At 30.0% G+C, this 20,727-nt stretch overlaps 1 protein-coding gene across 2 annotated transcripts; it reads right to left on the reverse strand.

The window, feature by feature from the left end:
* Positions 1-2,073: 2,073 nt before the first annotated feature.
* Positions 2,074-13,622, reverse strand: LOC128193059 (tetraspanin-1-like). Of its 2 annotated transcripts, none has more exons than XM_052866263.1 (8): positions 13,558-13,622; positions 13,255-13,334; positions 12,768-12,986; positions 9,638-9,716; positions 9,366-9,475; positions 9,067-9,267; positions 4,565-4,648; positions 2,074-3,930 (listed from the first exon to the last, which is right to left on the reverse strand). In XM_052866263.1, exons 2-8 carry the CDS (start codon positions 13,315-13,317, stop codon positions 3,817-3,819), a joined length of 870 nt encoding a protein of 289 aa, XP_052722223.1. In that variant the 5' UTR covers positions 13,318-13,334; positions 13,558-13,622; the 3' UTR covers positions 2,074-3,816. The 2 variants fall into 2 exon arrangements, with proteins under 2 accessions (XP_052722223.1, XP_052722222.1); XM_052866262.1 differs by having other exon boundaries at positions 13,529-13,596.
* Between the last annotated feature and the right edge of the window lie 7,105 nt (positions 13,623-20,727).

A 20,727-nucleotide genomic window follows, 5' to 3' on the forward strand; every position in this document is an offset into this window, starting at 1 on the left:
GTGTAGTTTTAGAATTAAGGGATGAAGAAAAAAGTGGAAAAGAGTTAAACAAAATGTTTATATTTACTGATGCTTGTTAAGATAAGGCATACAAAAAAGATGAAGTATGAATCCAGATGACTTCCATTTGCAATTTTCCCATAATAGTACACTAGGATAAAGTGAATTATAAATGATTTTTGTGTATGTCCTAGTCATAGTTTTAATTAAAATAGTCCTTTATATTCTTCCGTTATAAAACTTTGAATTCATTGGATGCTTTAAGATGGTATATGAGACACCTGTCGATATTAATGTGGGTAAAGAACATTACATTCAAAATACTTTCAGCAGTTTAGAATTTTCAAATTTTGCAATATTTGACCAAAAGTCATATTTTTGAAAAATAAAAGAATATAAAAGCCCCAGCACGAGGAAAGCTCTTGACTTGCAGATTCGTAGTTTACGCTTTAACCCACCGCGCTGTTAGGTAACCGTTTTGGGAAAGAAAACATTTAAAAATTAAAGTTGATTTTTTTTATTTCGATAGGAAAATCGCCACAATTTGGTGGTGTCCCATACCACCGTAATATCTACTTTTAATATCTTACAAAACAAAACATAACGTATCCTCTTTTGTTGTTTAGTTGGGATTTTTAAATAGCATCATATAATTTAACGTAAAAATGTTTCAACTAAAACAACTAAAAAATGAATACCACATCTCAATTATAAAACACAAGAATCAGCAGGCGCCAGAAAACGAACATCGAGTTTGGCCAGGCCTTGTGATAAGTGGAGCATTAAAACAGTGTGTCGTATCTCGCCGTATCGTCGGATTCTGACCCGCTTTCTGCTGTTTATCTCGCAGACACCGTAATATTACAGACAGTTGGAGAATCAAAAAAAGCTGCGCTAAATTTAAAAAAATCTCGCTCACACACGAGTATAGATTTGATGTTGTAACTTCGTTGCAACGTAAGTTTTCCACAAATCAGCATTTTAAAAGAAATAAGTTTTATATTAAATAAGATTTTCATAACAAATATTTAAGCAACATATTTTCCCAATGTAATTCATAAACATTATCGTTTGATCAAATATTAAGTTACATGAGTTTTTCTGTACAAACCCTGACGGCTGAATTTATAGCTACTTTGCTTTGCAACAGAACTTAAAAAGCTGTTTCAGTCAATTTTACAGATAAGATTTCTTGATTCGGATTCCTTGTTCTATCTTCTTCTTCTTCAGGGTTCATTAACAATAAGTCTCGTACATCTAAAACAGATACACCTCTTTTTCGTCCCACCACACTAAAGACGTAAAATCAAGTATGAATTCTCAAACGCTTTCCCTACAGCTTTTTGATAAAGAAACTTTGCACCTTAATAAAGTTTACAGTGTGTAAGTGATTTACGTTCATTTCTGTGAAATGGACGTGAAATTTGGTTATTTCTAATGACATTGGACGTATTAAAAACACAGGTTATCAACTATAAATTAAAGTAAATTTTGAATTAAAAGTTACAATGTCCATACATTCTTGATTTTATATAAATATCTTCATGAAATTGCTTTTAAAAAGGATTAAGGATAATGTTTTGACATTGCGAATTTCAACGTCATTTTGACGTGACCTTAATTAATTCTGATAGGTTTTTTTTCCATGGTTGGTTGCATATAATAAAAATTGTTCAGGTCTTCGGACCATGTTTTTCTATTTGTATAGGTAAAACGTGATGTCTTAGAAGAAACTAAAAGTTTACATGTTCTTCATGCTCGTTATCATTAAAAAAAAAGAATATCACAATACTTGTCTTCAACAGCTTATTATCCTTTTTTAAAGAGCTACACGATTTATAAGACTTTTTCAGTTTTTATACTATATTTTTTATATGTTTGTTAATTACAAATTAATATGTTTCTCCATGTTAAACGTTAAATGAGTTGTCGTTCTTTATATGTTAGAAGAAAAGTATCTATTAAAAAGTGTCTATGCTATTTGATTAATTAAATATTATATAGTTTTAAAGCATATTGATTGAACATTGACAAACTCCTCTCCTCAAATTAGATATATAAAAAAACAAAGGAAAAACCAAAACATTTATTCTAATATCATAAAATAAATAAATACATTTTGATCTACAATCATTATCAACGAAATTTTAACTGATATTTCTTAAGTACTTTACTTGAAGATGTCTATATAATTGACACAAAATCAATCGTAAGTGATGTATTTTAACACGCTTTGAAAGAATTCTTTTATACAACAAGAGATACAAACATGTACCACATCAAACCAAGAGTGAAATCTAAAAGCAAAGGCATAATAGAATTAGGATAAATTTAATTCGATTATCAAAGATTAACAATGTGATACTCGCAATGAGTAATAATGGATCGAGGACAAAACTTGTGTCGTGAAGTTCTTTGATATAACAAATTAAAAAGGTAAGCTGTTAAGGTAAGAAGTCGTTTCGGCCTTTTCTCCACTCGGCCCTATATATGTTCGGCCCTAGCGAGATTCGGCCCCAGCGAGATTCGGCCGTAGATACATAGTCGTTTTGGCCTGACATATTAATTACTGTTGTTTTAATAAATGTGTTTGTTACTGTTATGTCTGTGTTGTTGTTTTTGGAAATGGTGTGTGTCCCCCATCTTAGACATCAAAGTTTCCGTCAATTAAGATAATTAATCAACCATTTACCAAAAGGTACAAATTTTATGATGAGATTATAATAAGGCAAAATGTTCACTGCAGAATATGTCAAATTCAATTCAATTCACTTCTTTATTCACTCAAGACCAGTTCACTGGTATATGAGGTTCAAAATCAGTATATACAAATGTACACAATAAGTTTGTATCATCTGCATACAATAAGACAAAAACATGTAAATAAAGATTAAGATCTTACTAAATGTTCCCAGACAAGCGTGACAAACCTCTGACATTGTTTGTACATGTATATAGATTTAAATATAGTGAAAATAAAAAAGATGATAAATTTTCCCCTTGTCTTACTCCAACTGTACATTCGAAAAATTCAGAACTTAATCCATTAACCATATTAGTGATACTTTTAAAACATTTTCCATCAATATTGTTTGATAATACCTTGTTCCATACAATCTATAGTACTATGACCTCTACGAAAACCTGCTTGGTTCTCTAAAATGAGTTGAACATTATCAGCATATTTGTTTAACCTTTCATTAATGATAGCAGTGAATAATTTCCAAGACAACTCAAAAGTGTAATTGGTTTATAATTTTGGGGTTCTGTACTATCCCCTTTATTCTTATAAACAGGTATAATGTTACCACTAACCCACTGTGTGGGTATAACACCAGAACCAAATATTTTGTTAAACAATACAGTATATAAATTCAACATACAATCTTGGGTACTTTTGATATATTCATTAAAAATTCTATCATCACCACACGCTTTGTTATTTTTCAACATATTGATACCCTTAAATATTTCTTCACGAGTTATTGGTTGGTTAATGTCATTATTAAGATTAATATCAGATAACATATTAAGTCCATCAAGAGAAAATACATTGTTATTTGACTCTTCTTGTACCTACTATGGTCCGAATATATCAAGGACCGAACGAGGGAAAGCCCGAAACGACTAGAAATCGCTGTTAAAGATACTGAAAAAATAGATGAGAAATTATTCAACTGTACGCATAACAGACTTTCGTCGATTTCTGCGCATACCCTGTACATTAATTATGGTACAAACCATTAAGGTACAGTGAACTTTCCCCGTAAAGAATGAAAACCAGAATAAACATCATCATTGTCTCTGTATATCAGTTTACTTAGTTGCCGGTGCATCCAACGGTAAGCACTTACAGAGGATAGGACAATGGGTGCGCCAGAGTTGTCTATCTTTGCTACGAATCAGAAACGCACAGATCACAGCGAATATCTGAAATGATAATAACATAAACTGCACGGTTATTATGAGGAGTACATAATTATATAACCAAGATTTATTGTAAACAGATGCAATATGTTGAAAAACAATTATATATTGCTGATAAATAAGTTTGAAAAGTAAGAAAGAAAATCTCCAAAACAAAGAAACAATCTTCAGATTCAGCCGTACATGCCATTCATATCATATGGAAGCGTACCTAAGGTGGAATGCTATATACCGAAGTTTTATTTCATGTATTGTTATTTTAAAAGTATCATTTCTAATACATGATTTCGTTGTTCAAAGACGAATTAATGTTTTTATTTTTTTTCAAGAAAATTTTTGTATTTTTTTTTTATATTAAAAAAAGATAAACCTGTTTTGATTGCAAGGAAATTACTGTATAACTGTTCATAAATACATGGTATTAGATAAATATCTAATAAACCCTACCTAGTAATGTCACTAAGATATTTCATGTTTTATTTTTTAAAATATCAATAAATATCATTTTATAAAATGATAAAATAATACTTTATCAAAATATAGAATTATAAAAGTTGTTGTAGACCAGTTTTGTCTTGTGCCTTACTCGTGAAAGCATATAAAATACGTGCTTTGAATGTTAAGTGAATCTTTTTACCTCAATGAATATAGTTGTAAATAATAGACCAAGAATGCTGGATGAATATGATAGCAATGCTTCCTTTAATACATCGTAACATCCCTGAAAGATAAGAAGAGATAGATGAACTCAATTAAATCAATATACATTTAAAAAAAAACCCAAACATGATATATAAAATTTAGTGACAATCAGTCAAAATTTTGTTAACGGTTTATTTAAGTTTTTTGAACGGTCAATCTCTAATTAAATACAGTCAGTTCAAGTATATCTTTTACAACATACACCATACCATAGCATAGCATTGGAATCTCATAGCATAACATTGGAATCTCATACCATAGCATTGGAATCTCATACCATAGCATACAATCTCATAGAATCTCATTCCTCATATCATACTATAGCATAACACACCATAGCATACACAATTATTTTAACTCAGTTTAAAATGTTTTTACTTGAAAAAATATATGTTCACATTGCAAATTTGTGGTAAACTTTAGCTTCCTATCATTTTACTTCGAAATTTGTGGAACTCTTCTGTGTTTGGGGGCGTTTTTTATCAAATCTCATAGCATACCATAGCATAGCACAGCATGCCCAATCAATATGCTCTTCATTTCAATTTTTCAAAGCATAGTATACAAATCTCATAGCATAGCATTGAAATTTCATAGCATATCATAATATTAAAATCGCATAATGTAGCATAGCATAAAATTGTAAAAGATGTGCATGAAATGACTGTATATATTTAACTAGAGAATTTATGCATAAATTTTTTAATAGGATAAGTTTGACAATTTTGAATCCACAAATAACAGCAGTTGATTATATTGTTCAGTTCTGAGAAAAGAGAACAAATATAAATACAAACATGATGAACACTTTTAATAACAAGAGGCACAGGGGCCATATTGCTCACCTGAGTAACAATTGCATAATTTCTGATCAAATTAGCATTACGGTATCAAATCAAAATATCTTGACAACTAAATAAAGTAAATCTTGCTCAATTTTTGTTGTAAAAATTTGTCGATTTTTATCCACATATTTTTATGGTAAATATCAAGCTCCTTTTGTTGTTGTACCTATAAGAAGATTTTTCTTTATTCCTTTATAACCCCACCCCCTCCACTTTATGACCCCACTTTTCTCTAGGGAATCATGGTTTGATCAAATTCGAATCTGCCCATTCCATGCTTAAACACAAGTTATTGTTTTCTAAACTGAAAACTTTCCCAGATAATTCTTGAAGATTTTTCTCTATATACACTGTATTCCTATGTAAAAATTCATCACCCATTGTGGCCCAGCCCTACCCCATGGACCAGGATTTTAAAAAAAACTTGAATCTACACTATCTGAGAATGCTTCCACTCTAATTTGAGCTTTTCTGGCCTAATTGTTTTTGAGAAAATATTTTTAAAGATTTTCTTTATATATTCCTATGTAAAAATTCATCCTCCCATTGTGGCCCCGCCCTACCCCTGGGGACAATAATTTGAACAATTTAAATTTTAACTGTCTGAGGATGCTTACACACAAGTTACAGCTTTTCTGGCCAAATAGAAGATTTTTAAAGATTTTCTTTATAAATTCCCATGTAAAACTTGACCCCCCTCATTCTGGCCAAACCCTACCCCCGGGGACCATGATTTAAGCAAACTTTAATCTACACTTCCTGAGGATGATGCCTCCTTACAAGGTTTTTGAGTAGAAGATTTTAAAATATTTTCCCTATACATTCTTATGTAAAAATCCATCTCCCCATTGTGGCCTTACCCTACCCCCGGGGACCATGATTTGAACAAAATTGAAACTTAACTACCTAAGGATGCTTCCATACAAGCTACAGCTTTTCTGGCCTAATAGTTTTTGAGAAGATTTTTGAAAAATATATACAAATTTTCATGTTTCTTATTTATCTCCCCTTTAAAGAGGGTGTGGCCCTCCATTTAAACAAACTTGAATCCCCTTCACCCAGTGATGCTTTGTGCCAACTTAAGTTGAAATCTGCCCAGTGGTTCTGGAAAAGAAGATGAAAATGTGAAAAGTTTACAACAACGACAACGCCGCCAACGCCAACCCCAACACCAAAGACGACAGACAACGGACAGATTTTGATCAGAAAAGTTCACTAGAGCTTTCAGCTCAGTTGAGCTAAAAACTCAATTTTTCCTTACGCGAAAGCAATCCATTGTTGTTGGCCGACATTTTTGTCAATGTAAGTATTGTCACTTAAATTAATTACTAGGGACCATGGTACTTTAGTTTTACCATCACATTTCAGATGACTCTTCGACTTGTCAGATCTGTACATGCTTTGTAAAATGCTTATGTTGATTTTTGATTTGTCGATTTGTGCCTTCTTTACATGTCTATTAACTTTTTCCACAGTACACGTCAAACACGTTAACCGGAATGTATACCACGTAAAAAACATGATAATGAATTATGAAAAATAAAATGTGTCAGGTACACACCAACCATTTTAAAATTGAAAAGGCCATTAACTTTTTTTTTTATTTATACATGTATATTAACAGGAGCCCACCGAAGTACATTTTCCATATTTTCCATATTTGACATCATTACAAGGACTACTGTTAGAGGTTTTGGGGTCTTTAAAAAAACAGGTCGAATAACAAAAATCAATCAGCAAGGGTTTAGGAAATAGTTTCAAAGATGTTTAATTTTTATATATGATTTATAAAAAAAACATTGAAGGTTTCATGTGATAAAATAAACGAGAAGCGACATTTGCTATACGTTTTGTTTGTGCAATTATCTATTAATTACAGAGAGTAACGATTATGTTTTAATAAACTGGATGTTTCTAAGGAACGTGGAGGTTCAAAATTTTACGTATCATAATTTAGGTTTATTCTCCGAACAACTACTTGCTAAAACCAACACCCAATTATTAAAGGCAATGATGATGTCCTTCAATGGGATACAAGTAGAATTTACCTGTGTTCATCTGTGTTCCAAAAGTAAAAAAGCATGAATTCATTAGAAATAAATGCATGTTTCTATAAATGTAGTTGTAATTTTATTATGCGCAACAATAATGCAGTTTTTATTTTTTATCATATGACGTAATTAATCATAAATTCAAATGTAAATTGAAATAAATTTGTTTTGTAACTTGAGTAGATTTATCAAAAATGTTTTTGTCATCTGTAAATATGTGTAATCTTGCTTTCCTTTCAACTGACCAGTTTAAATCTCAAATGTTTTGTTTGCTATTAGTACAACTAGAACTGTTTTATACACGAACTGTCGTTTAATTTCAGAATCTAATTCAAAGTGATGTTATTTTATCATATTCATAAAATAATCAAAGTTATGATGGTTAATTATATTTAAGGTTACAAGCAGGTGATATGATCTCAATATGCATAATAGTTTGCTATCTAATTACTTTATAAGATATCGATAACACATTTATTAATTCTCTTAAAATAGATAAGGATTTATCATGAGAACCCCCCCCCCCCCCCAAAAAAAAAAAAAAAAATTCGATGATTCTTCTCTCAAAATAAAAAAATACATTTATTCCCTTTGGATAAAAATTATGTTTTTAATTCAAACTTTTATAAAATTTTTAAATAAGCACCCACTTACTTTTTTATGTTCAGTTATCAAGTTAATGAGTTAATTTGATATATAGTGCATGTAACAAGGAGAGGCTAACATTAGTTTTAGAACTTGCATATATTCCTTTTAAATTGTTTCAGTAAAAAAAAGATGATGGGAGTAATAAATGATAAAACCTGCACTATTCAGGAGAACACGTGGAAACTCTACTTGTGTTCCGTAGAAGGGCCCATAATTGTCTAATTGCCCAACTGGCGATAAGCCGTTTGGAGAACACACCATAATTCATGGTAAGTATGCTGTTTCTTTTCTTTTATGGTGTATAAACGCATTAATGATTATTTCCTTTCCCTTACCCGTGTTTACTTTAACCTAAAAAGAGTTAAGAAAAATTCTGCTAAGCTACTTATTTATAAGCATAAAGCGATTTCAAAATTCACATTATTTGCATATTAAATATAAAATACAATTGTTGATGTTAAGCTGAATTGAACATTTTAAACATAAACAAATACCAACACTGGTATATGTTTATTAAGAAGCATGCAATTTCTTTCTCGATCAAATTAGAGTATTTCTATTAATCGTAAAACAACAATATGAGTATTAAAATCAATAGATAAATGCAATTTGTATAGAGCTTCATATGCGCATGAATCTATAAAGTACATCAAGTGTTTGGCTCAATGTTGGCTGGGTAAGCGTTCGTTAATTAACAAATCAGGTAATATTTATTCATTAAAATCTCGGTTATTGTATTTGCAAGCCGATTAGCATTTTTCATACCGAGATTCCTGGTTTATCCGATTCAGGAATCCTACAAAAATGACGTGTAAACCATTGAATTTCAAAGATAACTCTTTAATAATTATTTGCCAAAACGATTATCTACTCTGGGATATTTTTTGGTCAACCTGTGCATTGTATGTTCCACTGTTAACGCTTGCATGACAGCCACTTGGAGCCGAAGTATACGTGTTTTCGTCAACATTGAGACAGCAGGTCTTTGGAATCTGTGAACTAGTGGCCTGACATGATCCCGATGTAGTACACCAAGACGTGGCATCAAAATCATTTGTTGTTGATACGACAGGATTCACGCCACAACAGTCCAGCTATATAGAGCAAAGGTAAATAAAATCAATATTTAAATTTGAATGTCACCTATTCAATAATTTATATATCTGATTAAAATTGGTAGGTTTTCATTCACCTTCATGAACATGTAGTTCCATTCATTGGAAAAAGAATTGGTGGATGAAACAGTATCCGCTACAAAATTATTTTTCAAAGACTCAAGCATTTTGCTTTGTATTTCCGTCTCTACCTACAAATGATAATATAATGATTAGAAAAATCGTATGTTAGTTCGTTTTGTTCATAAAGAGGGGTCTTATTTTCTTATTGAAATGTCTGAAAGTTAATTTCTTTAAACATTATATATATTTTTTATTTTGCACGTTTTTTTTTAACAATTTGAAGAACCTACCTCACTTTTCATTGTAAGCCACAAAGATATGACAATGATCTTCATTACAAGAAGCATGAAAACTAAGTTTGCGTACTGAAAAAAAAAAAGAAATTGATGAACAGATACAACAGAAAAACTCATTTATTCATGCTTGACAATTGTTCGTTTTTTACATGCAATTGAGAACTTCTTCCGCACGCTTCTTGTTTTGAGGATGGTTGTTCTTGGGATGATCATGGATCTTCAATACGTCAGAAGAGAACAGCAAATATAGGTGGTATTGTGTAAATTTTTAAAGTTATTAATATTCAAAGTTATTATTAAAATTATCAGGTATAATAGAAGTAATAGAACAGTACGTAGTTGCATGTAAATCAGTTGCTTATCTTCTCACTTAAAGTGCAAACTTTTCCTTTGTCCTTAAAGCGCCCAAAATTTTATTTAGATTTCTATTTCACCTTTAGGAAAGACAAAAAGGCTTGATGCAAAACAAAACTACTAACAGAATGAAATTCTGCTAATCATCTATAGGTTATTGACTTTTCACATGAATAGCAGCGTGGAAAAGCTGGCATTGTCCTTAATATTCTAATACTTTTGAGTCTTTATTTCTTTTTTACATACGTAAACTGTAATGTTTTCACTGTTGTTGATATACAGTGCTGTAGATTATTTACACCAATTTCATTTAGATATTTTATTGCTTTTTGATTCCTTTAAAAAAAAAATAATGAATTATTTAAATGAGAACACAATGAAAGAAGAAGCATAATGCCATACATTTCAGTGTGTTTAAACTAGGTTATATAACGGTTACTATTGCAGCTAAAACTTTAAAGATCACTAAATATTTGTTTTTATAATAAATTAAAAAATGAAATTACAAATGTCATTAAGTATTGTTATTGAACAGAATAAAGCAAAATATAGAGCAACTTTGCGATATATTACTATGAGCTATCTTTTTAACAAAGAAAATCTATATTCACTTGTTCAATGTTCATAATTTTTTTGCATGAATTTTTGAGCAAACATTTTGCTTGTTTTTTTCTTCTGTTCAGTTTAAATGAAAGCTGTTTTACAAGACATATTTGTTAAGCAAAATGGTTTTCATTCTAAAACAGTGTTAACACATCTTATTGTTTATCAAAATTAGCTTCTTATGTATCAAGTATGTTGTCAAAAATAGATATATCACAGTGCCAGATACCTATGTCTGTGCTAAAGTAACATCTTTCACCCGTCTAAGGTGCTTGTTTAAAAAAAAATAAATATGTATTGTGATTGGCCTGTGGCAACGCACTTTGTAAAAAATATATTAACTTTGAAAAAAAAACCCTCAAAGTAAGATGAATTTGGGACCAATCAACCCATTTTGAAAAAAAATTCAAAGTGCGTTGTGAAGGTTCATCAATATTTTTATTATCAAAATTACAAATTCACAAATTCACAAATTCTGGGATTTGATTTTTTATTACTAGATATTTTGATGATTTGTGAACACTTATGAATATAATTTCGTTTTTTGAGAAGAAGGTGGTGACAATCAAAGATACAGGTCAGTTACCAGTACATCATTCAATGGGTTACAGAACAAAAGGTTCCAACCCCTTATATATCCTTCCCGAGCATATATTCAGCAGAATGGAGTTATCTTTCCCTGGACGATGAGATTGAACGTCTGCATCAGACAGCGGTTTTAATGGAATAACAACAATTTTTACCGAGTTTATTAGTAGTATTTCAGTGTGACGTGTTCTTTGACAACATTTGCAACATTGTGTGGGAGGATTTGCTTAACTTTTGTCAAGTAAGTTGTTTTTTGACATTGTTTACAAATCGTCTCCTACTTTCGATTTTTTCCTTGATATATATATGTTTGTCATATAAAGGAGAGCGGATGCAATGCTCCTGTGTTGTTATACAATTGTGATATTGAAAACAAAATCGGCCCATGATTTTTCCCATGGGATGTAGAGGTCAGAGGACACGTTCCTAGTGCATCTTTTTATATCTTCTCGTAATAAAGAGCACCAATGAAAATAATTCTTATTTAACCGAAATCGGTTTCAAATATTATATTTGATTATTCCCCTTTCTATGCTCATCTACGATTGAAGATAAATTGCCAATTTTAAAAAAAGATTATGTAGGAATTTACATACTCTAGTATCTCGCACAAATCCCTGGTTAGTTATAGAGAAAACCGAATCTTTTTTTTGCAAGAAAGCTTGTCAAAGTAGTAGGAAATCATTCACAATTTCCTGGAATTTTTTTATTAATAAAATTGAGGAACGTGTCGTCTGACCTTAAAGAAAATAATTCGTGTGTTTAAAATACATAACTAACCGTAACGTATATTTCTGTTCTCGTCTTTTTTGCTCATGAGCACATGAGTTTAAGTCAATTAAGGGGGCGGGTCTGTCAGCAAATTAGTCATCAGATCTGCTTAAAACTTTAAGATATAATTATTATTAAGCAAAAAATTTATTTTACCTTCTTAATCTTAAATCAAAGGAGATCAATACAGTCTATATACAAATGGACAGGATAATCGATCCCTCTTAAAAATTTGTTATGCACTTGATCATTTTTGGTTCTGGTATTGCCCAATGTTTTGTACCATCTTAAAGATCATTTTAAATAAATACATGTACATATTAACATGTAAAAACATAAGGGGTTTTATACCCTTCTGTCAATAGTCTGCCATTTGGTATAATGATATGAATTTATACAAAACTTCATTTTAAGTGGGAGGAAAGATATGCAATGGTTTGACAGTTTTACGAAGTGCAAAATAAAAATATCAAAACCATTCAGATTTTTTCCTGCTGAAAAGTACATGAAAAATCTTTTTGAAAGTAATGATAACATCAAAATTTATTCTCTTCAAATCTCCCCCTTCAAAATATTGTCTCATGCAATGTCAACCTTAAACCAATAGATCATTCTTTAAATCGAGATATATAATCAGTAAGAACCTAAAACAAAGACAAGTTAAAAATACATTCAACATCACAATGTCCTTTCCTCTGATTGACTATCATAGAATAAAACAGCAGATTATCATTCTTGTTGTTAAAACCTGTCCACAGAAAGCATCATAAATAAAACAATTTTCAATTGTGAAATTTTACTTACCTCAACTAGTATGTACTTTCGTTTTGAATATGCTCCAAAGAACCCCAAACCAGCAAATACGAAAATGACCACTCCGATAATTATAAGAATTATGGACAGAGTGGTGACCTCACTGACTGCTTGGATGCATTCCAGAAGAGACTTGATATGGTCTGTGTTAATATCAGACACGTTTCTGAAAGTTAGGCTCCCAACAATGATTAACCCCAATCCCATGAACTGTCAAATAGAACATGTTTGGTTCACTTATTGAGAAAAGGCAATATATGGCTATACATAAACATCAATATGAAATAATTGATTTTACACTAACACAGACTTCTTTTCTTTGAAATAAATTTACAACTATGGTTTGACAACATGGTCAATTATTTTATGTCAAATTCTGAGTCTGTAAATTGATTGGTAGATTGTGTGACTATATCCTATGTAAATTATTTGCATATATTCGTTTTCAAACATTTCATTGCTGTTGTTCTGTACTTACACAAAATATTATGTTGATGGTAAAAAACACTATCATAAGTATCAAATCACAATCGAGAGCCATGGTTACGAAATCAGAATCTACAAATAAAAGTAATTTTGAAAGCAAAGTATTTATATTTCATATTGTTTTAATAGAAAAATATATTACTTATAACCGCCCTTTAATCATCCATTTATTCATCAATTCATTGTATACAAAAAAGAAATATGAGTTCTTAACATAAAAAGTTTTATCACCCCATATTTTAGAACAATACAGTGCAAAGACTTACTTCGTAAAACTATTTACATCATTACATACCGAAATATAATGTTTGTACATGTAGCTAGGGTATGTCACATAAAGTAGGAAATAAAATTAATTCGTACCTGAATTAGATTCGTTTATCAACTCATTCCTGATTTATTCGTACAAATCAATATCAACAATGTCATCTTTTCTATTTCAGGTCTTTGATTTCATATTCTTAACTTCTATTAATTTTTTCAACCAATAAAGTTTGAATTTTGTTGTTGAGAATTTTATATGAAGTTATCGAAATGTATTCATAGATTGACATTTTTATTGTATTTTAAAATCTTACAAGAGTTTTTTTTAAACTAATAGTCAAAACATTTTCCATTTGAAACAAACCAATGATTGAGAACAATAAAATAAGTATGAATAACATGATCCCTTTTTCAGTTTCTTTTTTAACTGTAATGATTCAAATGAATTGATTTGACTGAACTTTTTTCTTCAATTTTTTACGCAAAACTTAACTAAGATTTAAGTGATCTTTTAGAGAAACATATTTTCTTTTGTCCGTCTGTCTGAAAACCTTTTTTTTTTTTTTTTACATTATGACAATCCCGTAGAATCGCTGAAGAAAAAATTAAACAGTGGGTAAAAAGCACTCTAATACAATGGTTTTGATAACTTCTGAAAATGCATTAATTTGTCGATTTTGTGACAATTTGGAGTTTTTCAGAGAATTATTTCCGGGACGTAAAAAATCTTCCGTAGAAAGTTTTTTTCTTAGCATTTTAAATATATACATACACAATACATAATAATGCCCCTGAGAGTTGCATTAGCCCACAAAACTTCCATTTCGTTAAATTCAGAAAAATTGGGAAACACATATATACTATTGAAAGTTCTTGCAACATTCGTAGTTCAATTGTGACAGGAAATTGATTTTTGATACATAACCTTTGTTTCAAACAATTTTACTGCCATTTTTTAAAATATAGCCCATAAAGTTTATTCACCAGGTCTTTTTTTCATTCAGAACAACATTTAGAAGAAATGTCTAAGTTTACAGTATTTTTCCTGAGAAAATAAGTTGTCTTGGAAGAGATTCTAGTTTCATTAGAGCGAGCGAAGCGAGCTCTACCGGCAAGGCTTGTCTGAATAGAAAATAGTTGCACATTGATTCAACGGATGTTTTTGGCGTCAGTTACTCAGACCAGTAATGCCCTGTTTTTATCGGACAAGCAGTTCCCTGTAAATATGGTTTCTCATTTCACTCTCTCACGAGAACAAGATAAAAATAATTAAGGACTATGTAAATGCATTGTAAATGTACTGCTGACACAGACTAATGGAGTTATCGTCATTTCGAGTGACGTCACAATGGATTTCTTACACATTGATCTGTCAGATTTTTTTTCGGCGTCAGTTAATTTCGACCCACAATGCAGTTCCCAAAATGTCGTTCTCACTTTAAATTTTCGCGAGAATCAAAGTAAGACTTTTGAAAAACAGACAAAATGTGCAATTTCAAGAAAATTTAAGTCAATAAAACAGTATATATGACCGACGTGAACTTTGACGTCACAATAAGGGGAAATTACTCTTCTTCACAAAATCTTGCAGAGCTAACGAATGGGGACATTTCTTCAGAAAGGGAAACAGTTGTAAAAAAATAGGGGCGTGACAGCCTCTATCAAAAAATCTTCACGAGCAAAAAGAAAAAAAACCTTCTGAAAACCAGGAAAATTCTAATCCAGGATATGCGTATTATGCTTTTAGCTTTTTAGCTGCTCAATAATATCTTTATTTTCACTTCCATTTATTACATGCTCCCTTCCGGGGGGGGGGGGGGGGGGGGGGGTCCATATCCTTATATGATCAGCGAATTTTTTTTTATACGGATATAAAAAAAAAAAAGATAAGCAAGGGGGGGGGAACTCTATGATAAGTCAATTTTTTATTTGTAAGTTTAAAAAAATAGTATGCTGCAAGAAAAGAGGGAATTAACTGCTATGAACATTGTTAAGATCCTTATTATTCAGCAAAATTGTATCTGAGGTAAATTTTACGTATAAATAAATAAAAAATCTTATAAATTATGAATAATGAATATTTTCTGAAAAAATTGGTATATATTATTGTATTTTGCATTCAAATTCATTTACATTACGTTGCTACTTTTATTTTTATTGATTTATCATAATTCATTATTTGATCACATGCTGTGCTCGCCCAAACGGTCCCACCGTAAAACATATTATCTGGTGTCTGATGTATATGATAAAATGTGGTATTTTCTGACCAGTGTGTAATCTCTTCTGTATATAATTATATAAAATGCGCATTAGAAGATTGAAAAAATATCCCTATTTTGTAGCAGAGGGTTTATGAAGCTTAAACATTTTCTTCTCAAGATCCACTGCATCAGAAACGCCAATACTCGTATTTACACATAAGCTTCACAGTATAGTGAATATTCTACATCTTAATTGTTATTCCGTAATTCCAGAACTTCTAGTTACATGTAGGCCCTATAAGGGATTCAAAGTCCAACTTTAAAAACTCAAGATAATGTTTTTTAAAAACTAAAATGCTTCAATTATCGATATAAGTATAAAGGCGTCTTCATGTAGTGTAAATTCTAAATTCTTTAGACTGTAAACCCGAACCACAACTAGGACCCAGCGAGGGTTTCAATTTTAATGAAAACAATTTAAGTGATGGGGTTTAAATAATTTCAATAACAATATTATGATTTTCAAAGAATTTGTGACATTACTATTTAAGCATCATCATATGGTTTATATCTAAATTCTTCACACCACGACTCATTGGTCAAAACTGGGGCACCATTAGGGATGTAAAGTTTAACATACCAAATATTATGGGGATTTTTTTTAATCCCTTCCTTAAGGACAACATGCATGCAATAAAATTTGTAATATAATTATGCAACATCAAACATACATAAATTACTAAACTCAGTCCTCAACTCAAATTCTTATATAAAAAGTACTTTAATTTAAGGTCAAAACTCAGAATTGAGGATGAGTAATGAGTCGAAGAAAGTTGATGACGTTGGGGCCAGAAGAGGTTCACAATTCAACAAACAAATATATATGCTAAAATGTTTACAAATCTTCTTAAGATATGCTACACTTAAAAACATGCTTTAAGTAATGCAATCATTACTATAGAGTATAGACTCTAAACAGTTCAAACATTGACTTCAGGGGGCGATACTGGGGCTCAGGAGGGAATCAAAGTTCTAAATAGCAAATATATGTGGGAAATGCTTACAATTTTATTTTCAAGAATCACAATACTACAATTGGTATTATAACTTTCCAACCATCCTCATAGAGTACATATCGTACAATTCAATTCGTGACCGTGATCCCGGACCAACACTATGTTTCCTTTAGTGGTTCAAAGTTCAACGTATATATTCATGCAGAAAATTATTTCCATTTTTTTAAAAAAGAATTATGATCATATAATGTCTGATATTAGTATCCGAGCATCTTCTCATTGATTTAATAATAATTGTTCTAATATTGACTCCCTCACAAATACTTAATAGCCATAAGGGGTTCAAAGTCAAATTTGAAAAATATAAACAAAAGGTGATGTTTACTGTTTGAGCACTTCATCTTTCAGTATCAACAAACCTTATAAGTTTGTACATCTTTGGACGATACAATGAATCTAATATATGAAGTTTATAGTACCATTCTCTTTGGCATGTTATTGTTTATACCCAAATCTATAACCTCGATATCATTAGGCCTAGGATCATCATGTTTTGTTTGTTGGTGTTGGTTATCTTCTTAATATACCCAGATTTAACCCACATTAGCTTATTTTATGCTTTTTCACTACTATTTATTGTCAAATGTATCGCTTTGACCTATGTTTATAACAGGACCAAGTTATTTGATGCATCTTAAATATTAGGATTAAAAAGGATTCATAAATTGAATCGTTATTTTGGATAAACATTGCAAGGTTTTTTTTTATTTGGTCATGGGTCTTAACTTTAACTTGAGCTGTGAAATCAAGAAATCTTATGATGGATGATGATTTGATTTGTTTACTTGTGCAAAAAATTGATGTTTAAATAAAAATTAAATCCTAAGTACTTCCTAGTTATCTTCATTTTGTGTCAGAAATTATCAATGAGCTTACATGATCATATATTTGTTAAGGTTTGACATATTTTGATAATGTATCGATCAGACTCAAATGATTCCACAGTTATCGTTAAACTTCCTGCATTCTAATCACAATATACCAGACAGTAATAATTTTTAAACAAACTTATTAATATCACTACTTACCAACGAAAATAGATCATGTCTAGTTTTGAGTTGTTATCTTAAGTTAACTCATACCTGAACTATTTTCTTGTTAACTGATCTATGATTTAGTTGTACAAAACGTTATCAACATGATCAATGTTCTACATTTTTTAGTTTCATTATAATTCCTTTATTTGTTATAGTCCTGAAGGAATCACTGTGCTGTAATTTTGAATAAATATAAACAAAACAAAAAAACATAATTAAGCATATATCAATTATAATTTTCTGTGTATTTCAACATACATGACAATTTTTTTAATAGCTATAAAGGGAACATTTTTGTTTTGAAAGTATGTGCTCCAAAATTGATATCAACAAAAATATAAACTCTGATTAGTTTCAGAAAAGCTGTTGAGAAAGTATTGTAAACTGTTCAAATCAACATTTAAAGAGACTGTATTAATATTCCCGCTTTCTACTACCTGTAATATGTTTTCTGTTGATTTATTGATTTGTGTTATTGTGATGACCGCAAAAATGCATGCCATGCAAGATTAAAGAAATTCTTAACTTTATTTTATTGTCTTCTTTTTATGGAAATGAATCCTTACTTGCATAGATAATAAGCTACAATTAGAAATTATTTGTAAAGAGAAAAAAAAAATTAAATTACTGACTCATTTTACTTCCTGCTTCAAAAATATGTTACGTAATATTCAAAACCTGCTGCTTAATAGATTTTTCAGGCGGCATTTAAATTCAATTGAATTTCAACTGCATAAAGAGTCCTTTCTCCGTTAGGAAAACGTTTTTGTCTGCTTTTGATAATACATTAGTCTGTTTCTATAGCAACCTTGTAAACCTTATAATGCCAAAACCACTTTTTTGAGTATTTTTTAATCAGCATGTCCGTGGTGTACATATAAACTAGCCGTTTTAAGTTGTAAAGGACAATGAGAATGTTTTAGAAGTTTTATGAAAAATACTTCCATATCAAGTTTAAATTATCGCCCTATTTATACACATATTTAAGATTAGAGGTAATATTCAGCATATAATAAATTACCGAAAAAAGTCCTATTAACTTCATTAATTTATTGTTATTAAAAAATAATGTTTATTATAATAAGTCAGCTTGGATTATAATAAATAGTAATCTTACAAATTCATAGAAAGGAAAACGATATCAATATAAGCTTAATTGCACTGTACCTTTTGCTGCAAACCAGGTCAGTTAAACACTGCTATTTCGAGATTAACTAGGAAGTGAAGTATTATGCAATCGACCAAATATTGACAGGTTGTGAAGGTTCTTCAATCATTACAATCATCAATAACGGTGGCTTATTTCAACATATCCTGATTCAACCTAAGACAGATCGTTCAAATAAATTTCAGATGACAAACATCAAAGTAGATCAGGAAAACGTGTACATAACCAATTTTTATCACATCTCAAAGAAATGCGTACATTCTCTTACAATCATGTAATTTAAATCGAGTGTTATCATATTCAAGACTGAGCTACCCAAATACAATTGGTAATATTTGGTTTATGTAATAAAATATGATTTTGCTTCGATTAAATATGATGTTTTGTTTCTTTTCAACTTTAATATGTTTTTTTCTTGATTCACCTTTTTTAAATAGACAACATTTAAATAAGTATGCTTAGATAAATACTACCTGATAGATTCGTTATAAGTGTGCGTTAAGGTACTTGTATAGAACTGCTTTTGAAGAGTAATACCAACAGTTCATAATTAACGAATTTCGAAGTCTTAGTTGACACGAAATGAGATATCCCTTAAAGCATCAGGCTGTTTAGTTAAGTTTTGTAGTAGTTCTTAATGGTGGATCTCTACTCGAATGAGGTCATTATTGATAATTCTGTATACAATGCATTGTATATAAACCAATTATTAGTGGTGGTTTACATAAAAATTGTTTAAAGTTGTGTCTACTTGCGTTGAGTTAGTTTCAGAGCAATGTGTATATAAATATTTGCATGTTTACAAGTTTTTGATGTAAACATGTTTTTTTGTTTAAAATATTTTATTGCATTCTAGTAGATGAATTTACTGTTAATGCATTTTTTTGTTTACAAAAATACTATTTTTACTATAAGTTCGTCCATTTAAAATAAAGAAGTAAATTTTGGCATAAATTGCTGTCTTTGTGTTAGTCAACATAAGTCAATGTTAGTAATAATATGATTTGTAACATTGAACAGTGGTAGTGAATACTCCAAAAATTTTTTTAATTTCTGCATTTTGTTTCCAAATTATAATTATTTTTCTTTTATTTATACACTAATATATCATTGAAATAAATATGTTGTTTTAAAAAGTTATTAAATAATAAACAACCGAATTTTTATACATATAAATGGTCCCGAATAAACGGTGATATGCATCTATCTAATATCTATATAGCCAGATCACCATTTATATAATTGGGCGAATTTTATGAAAATTGGGAATAATTGTTTTGCTCGTCTTTTTTCTAATACAAATTTTTAAGATCAAATAACATTTATATTTCATTCTAAAAAAACCTTTTTATCATAATTTATTCTGCCTTTAAAGGGACATTATCTTGAATTTTAGCTAAAATTTGGCTATGTCTCGCTAGGACTAGATACATGTAACAGTTTAAACAATTTAGAATTTTTACTATATATACAAAACTTGTTTCAATATGAAGTTGAACATATGAAGTGACTATAAAAGTAAAATCTAAGTAAAAGTTTAAAAATTCTTGCTTTACTGGTGGCTTCAAAGGCCAGTACATAATGAACAAAACAACAGATGTTACAAAAGGTTGGAGTAATCAAATTAAAATGCAAATTAAAAAAAAATATAGTTATGTTATTTTTTTAAAACTTCGCATACAAATAGACAATCATTTAATGTCTTATTTAAAAGTA

This window comes from Crassostrea angulata, chromosome 7, assembly GCF_025612915.1.
Source record: "Crassostrea angulata isolate pt1a10 chromosome 7, ASM2561291v2, whole genome shotgun sequence".
Taxonomy (NCBI): domain Eukaryota; kingdom Metazoa; phylum Mollusca; class Bivalvia; order Ostreida; family Ostreidae; genus Magallana; species Magallana angulata.

Excerpts from the sequence above, each read along its gene's own strand:
- LOC128193059 (XM_052866263.1), bottom strand. The coding sequence starts at position 13,317 with ATGGCTCTCGATTGTGATTTGATACTTATGATAGTGTTTTTTACCATC. Across the intron at positions 9,476-9,637 it reads TACAATGAAAAGTGAGGTAG|AGACGGAAATACAAAGCAAA; the intron begins GTTCTTCAAATT and ends ATTTGTAGGTAG. Across the intron at positions 9,268-9,365 it reads GGAACTACATGTTCATGAAG|CTGGACTGTTGTGGCGTGAA; the intron begins GTGAATGAAAAC and ends TGCTCTATATAG.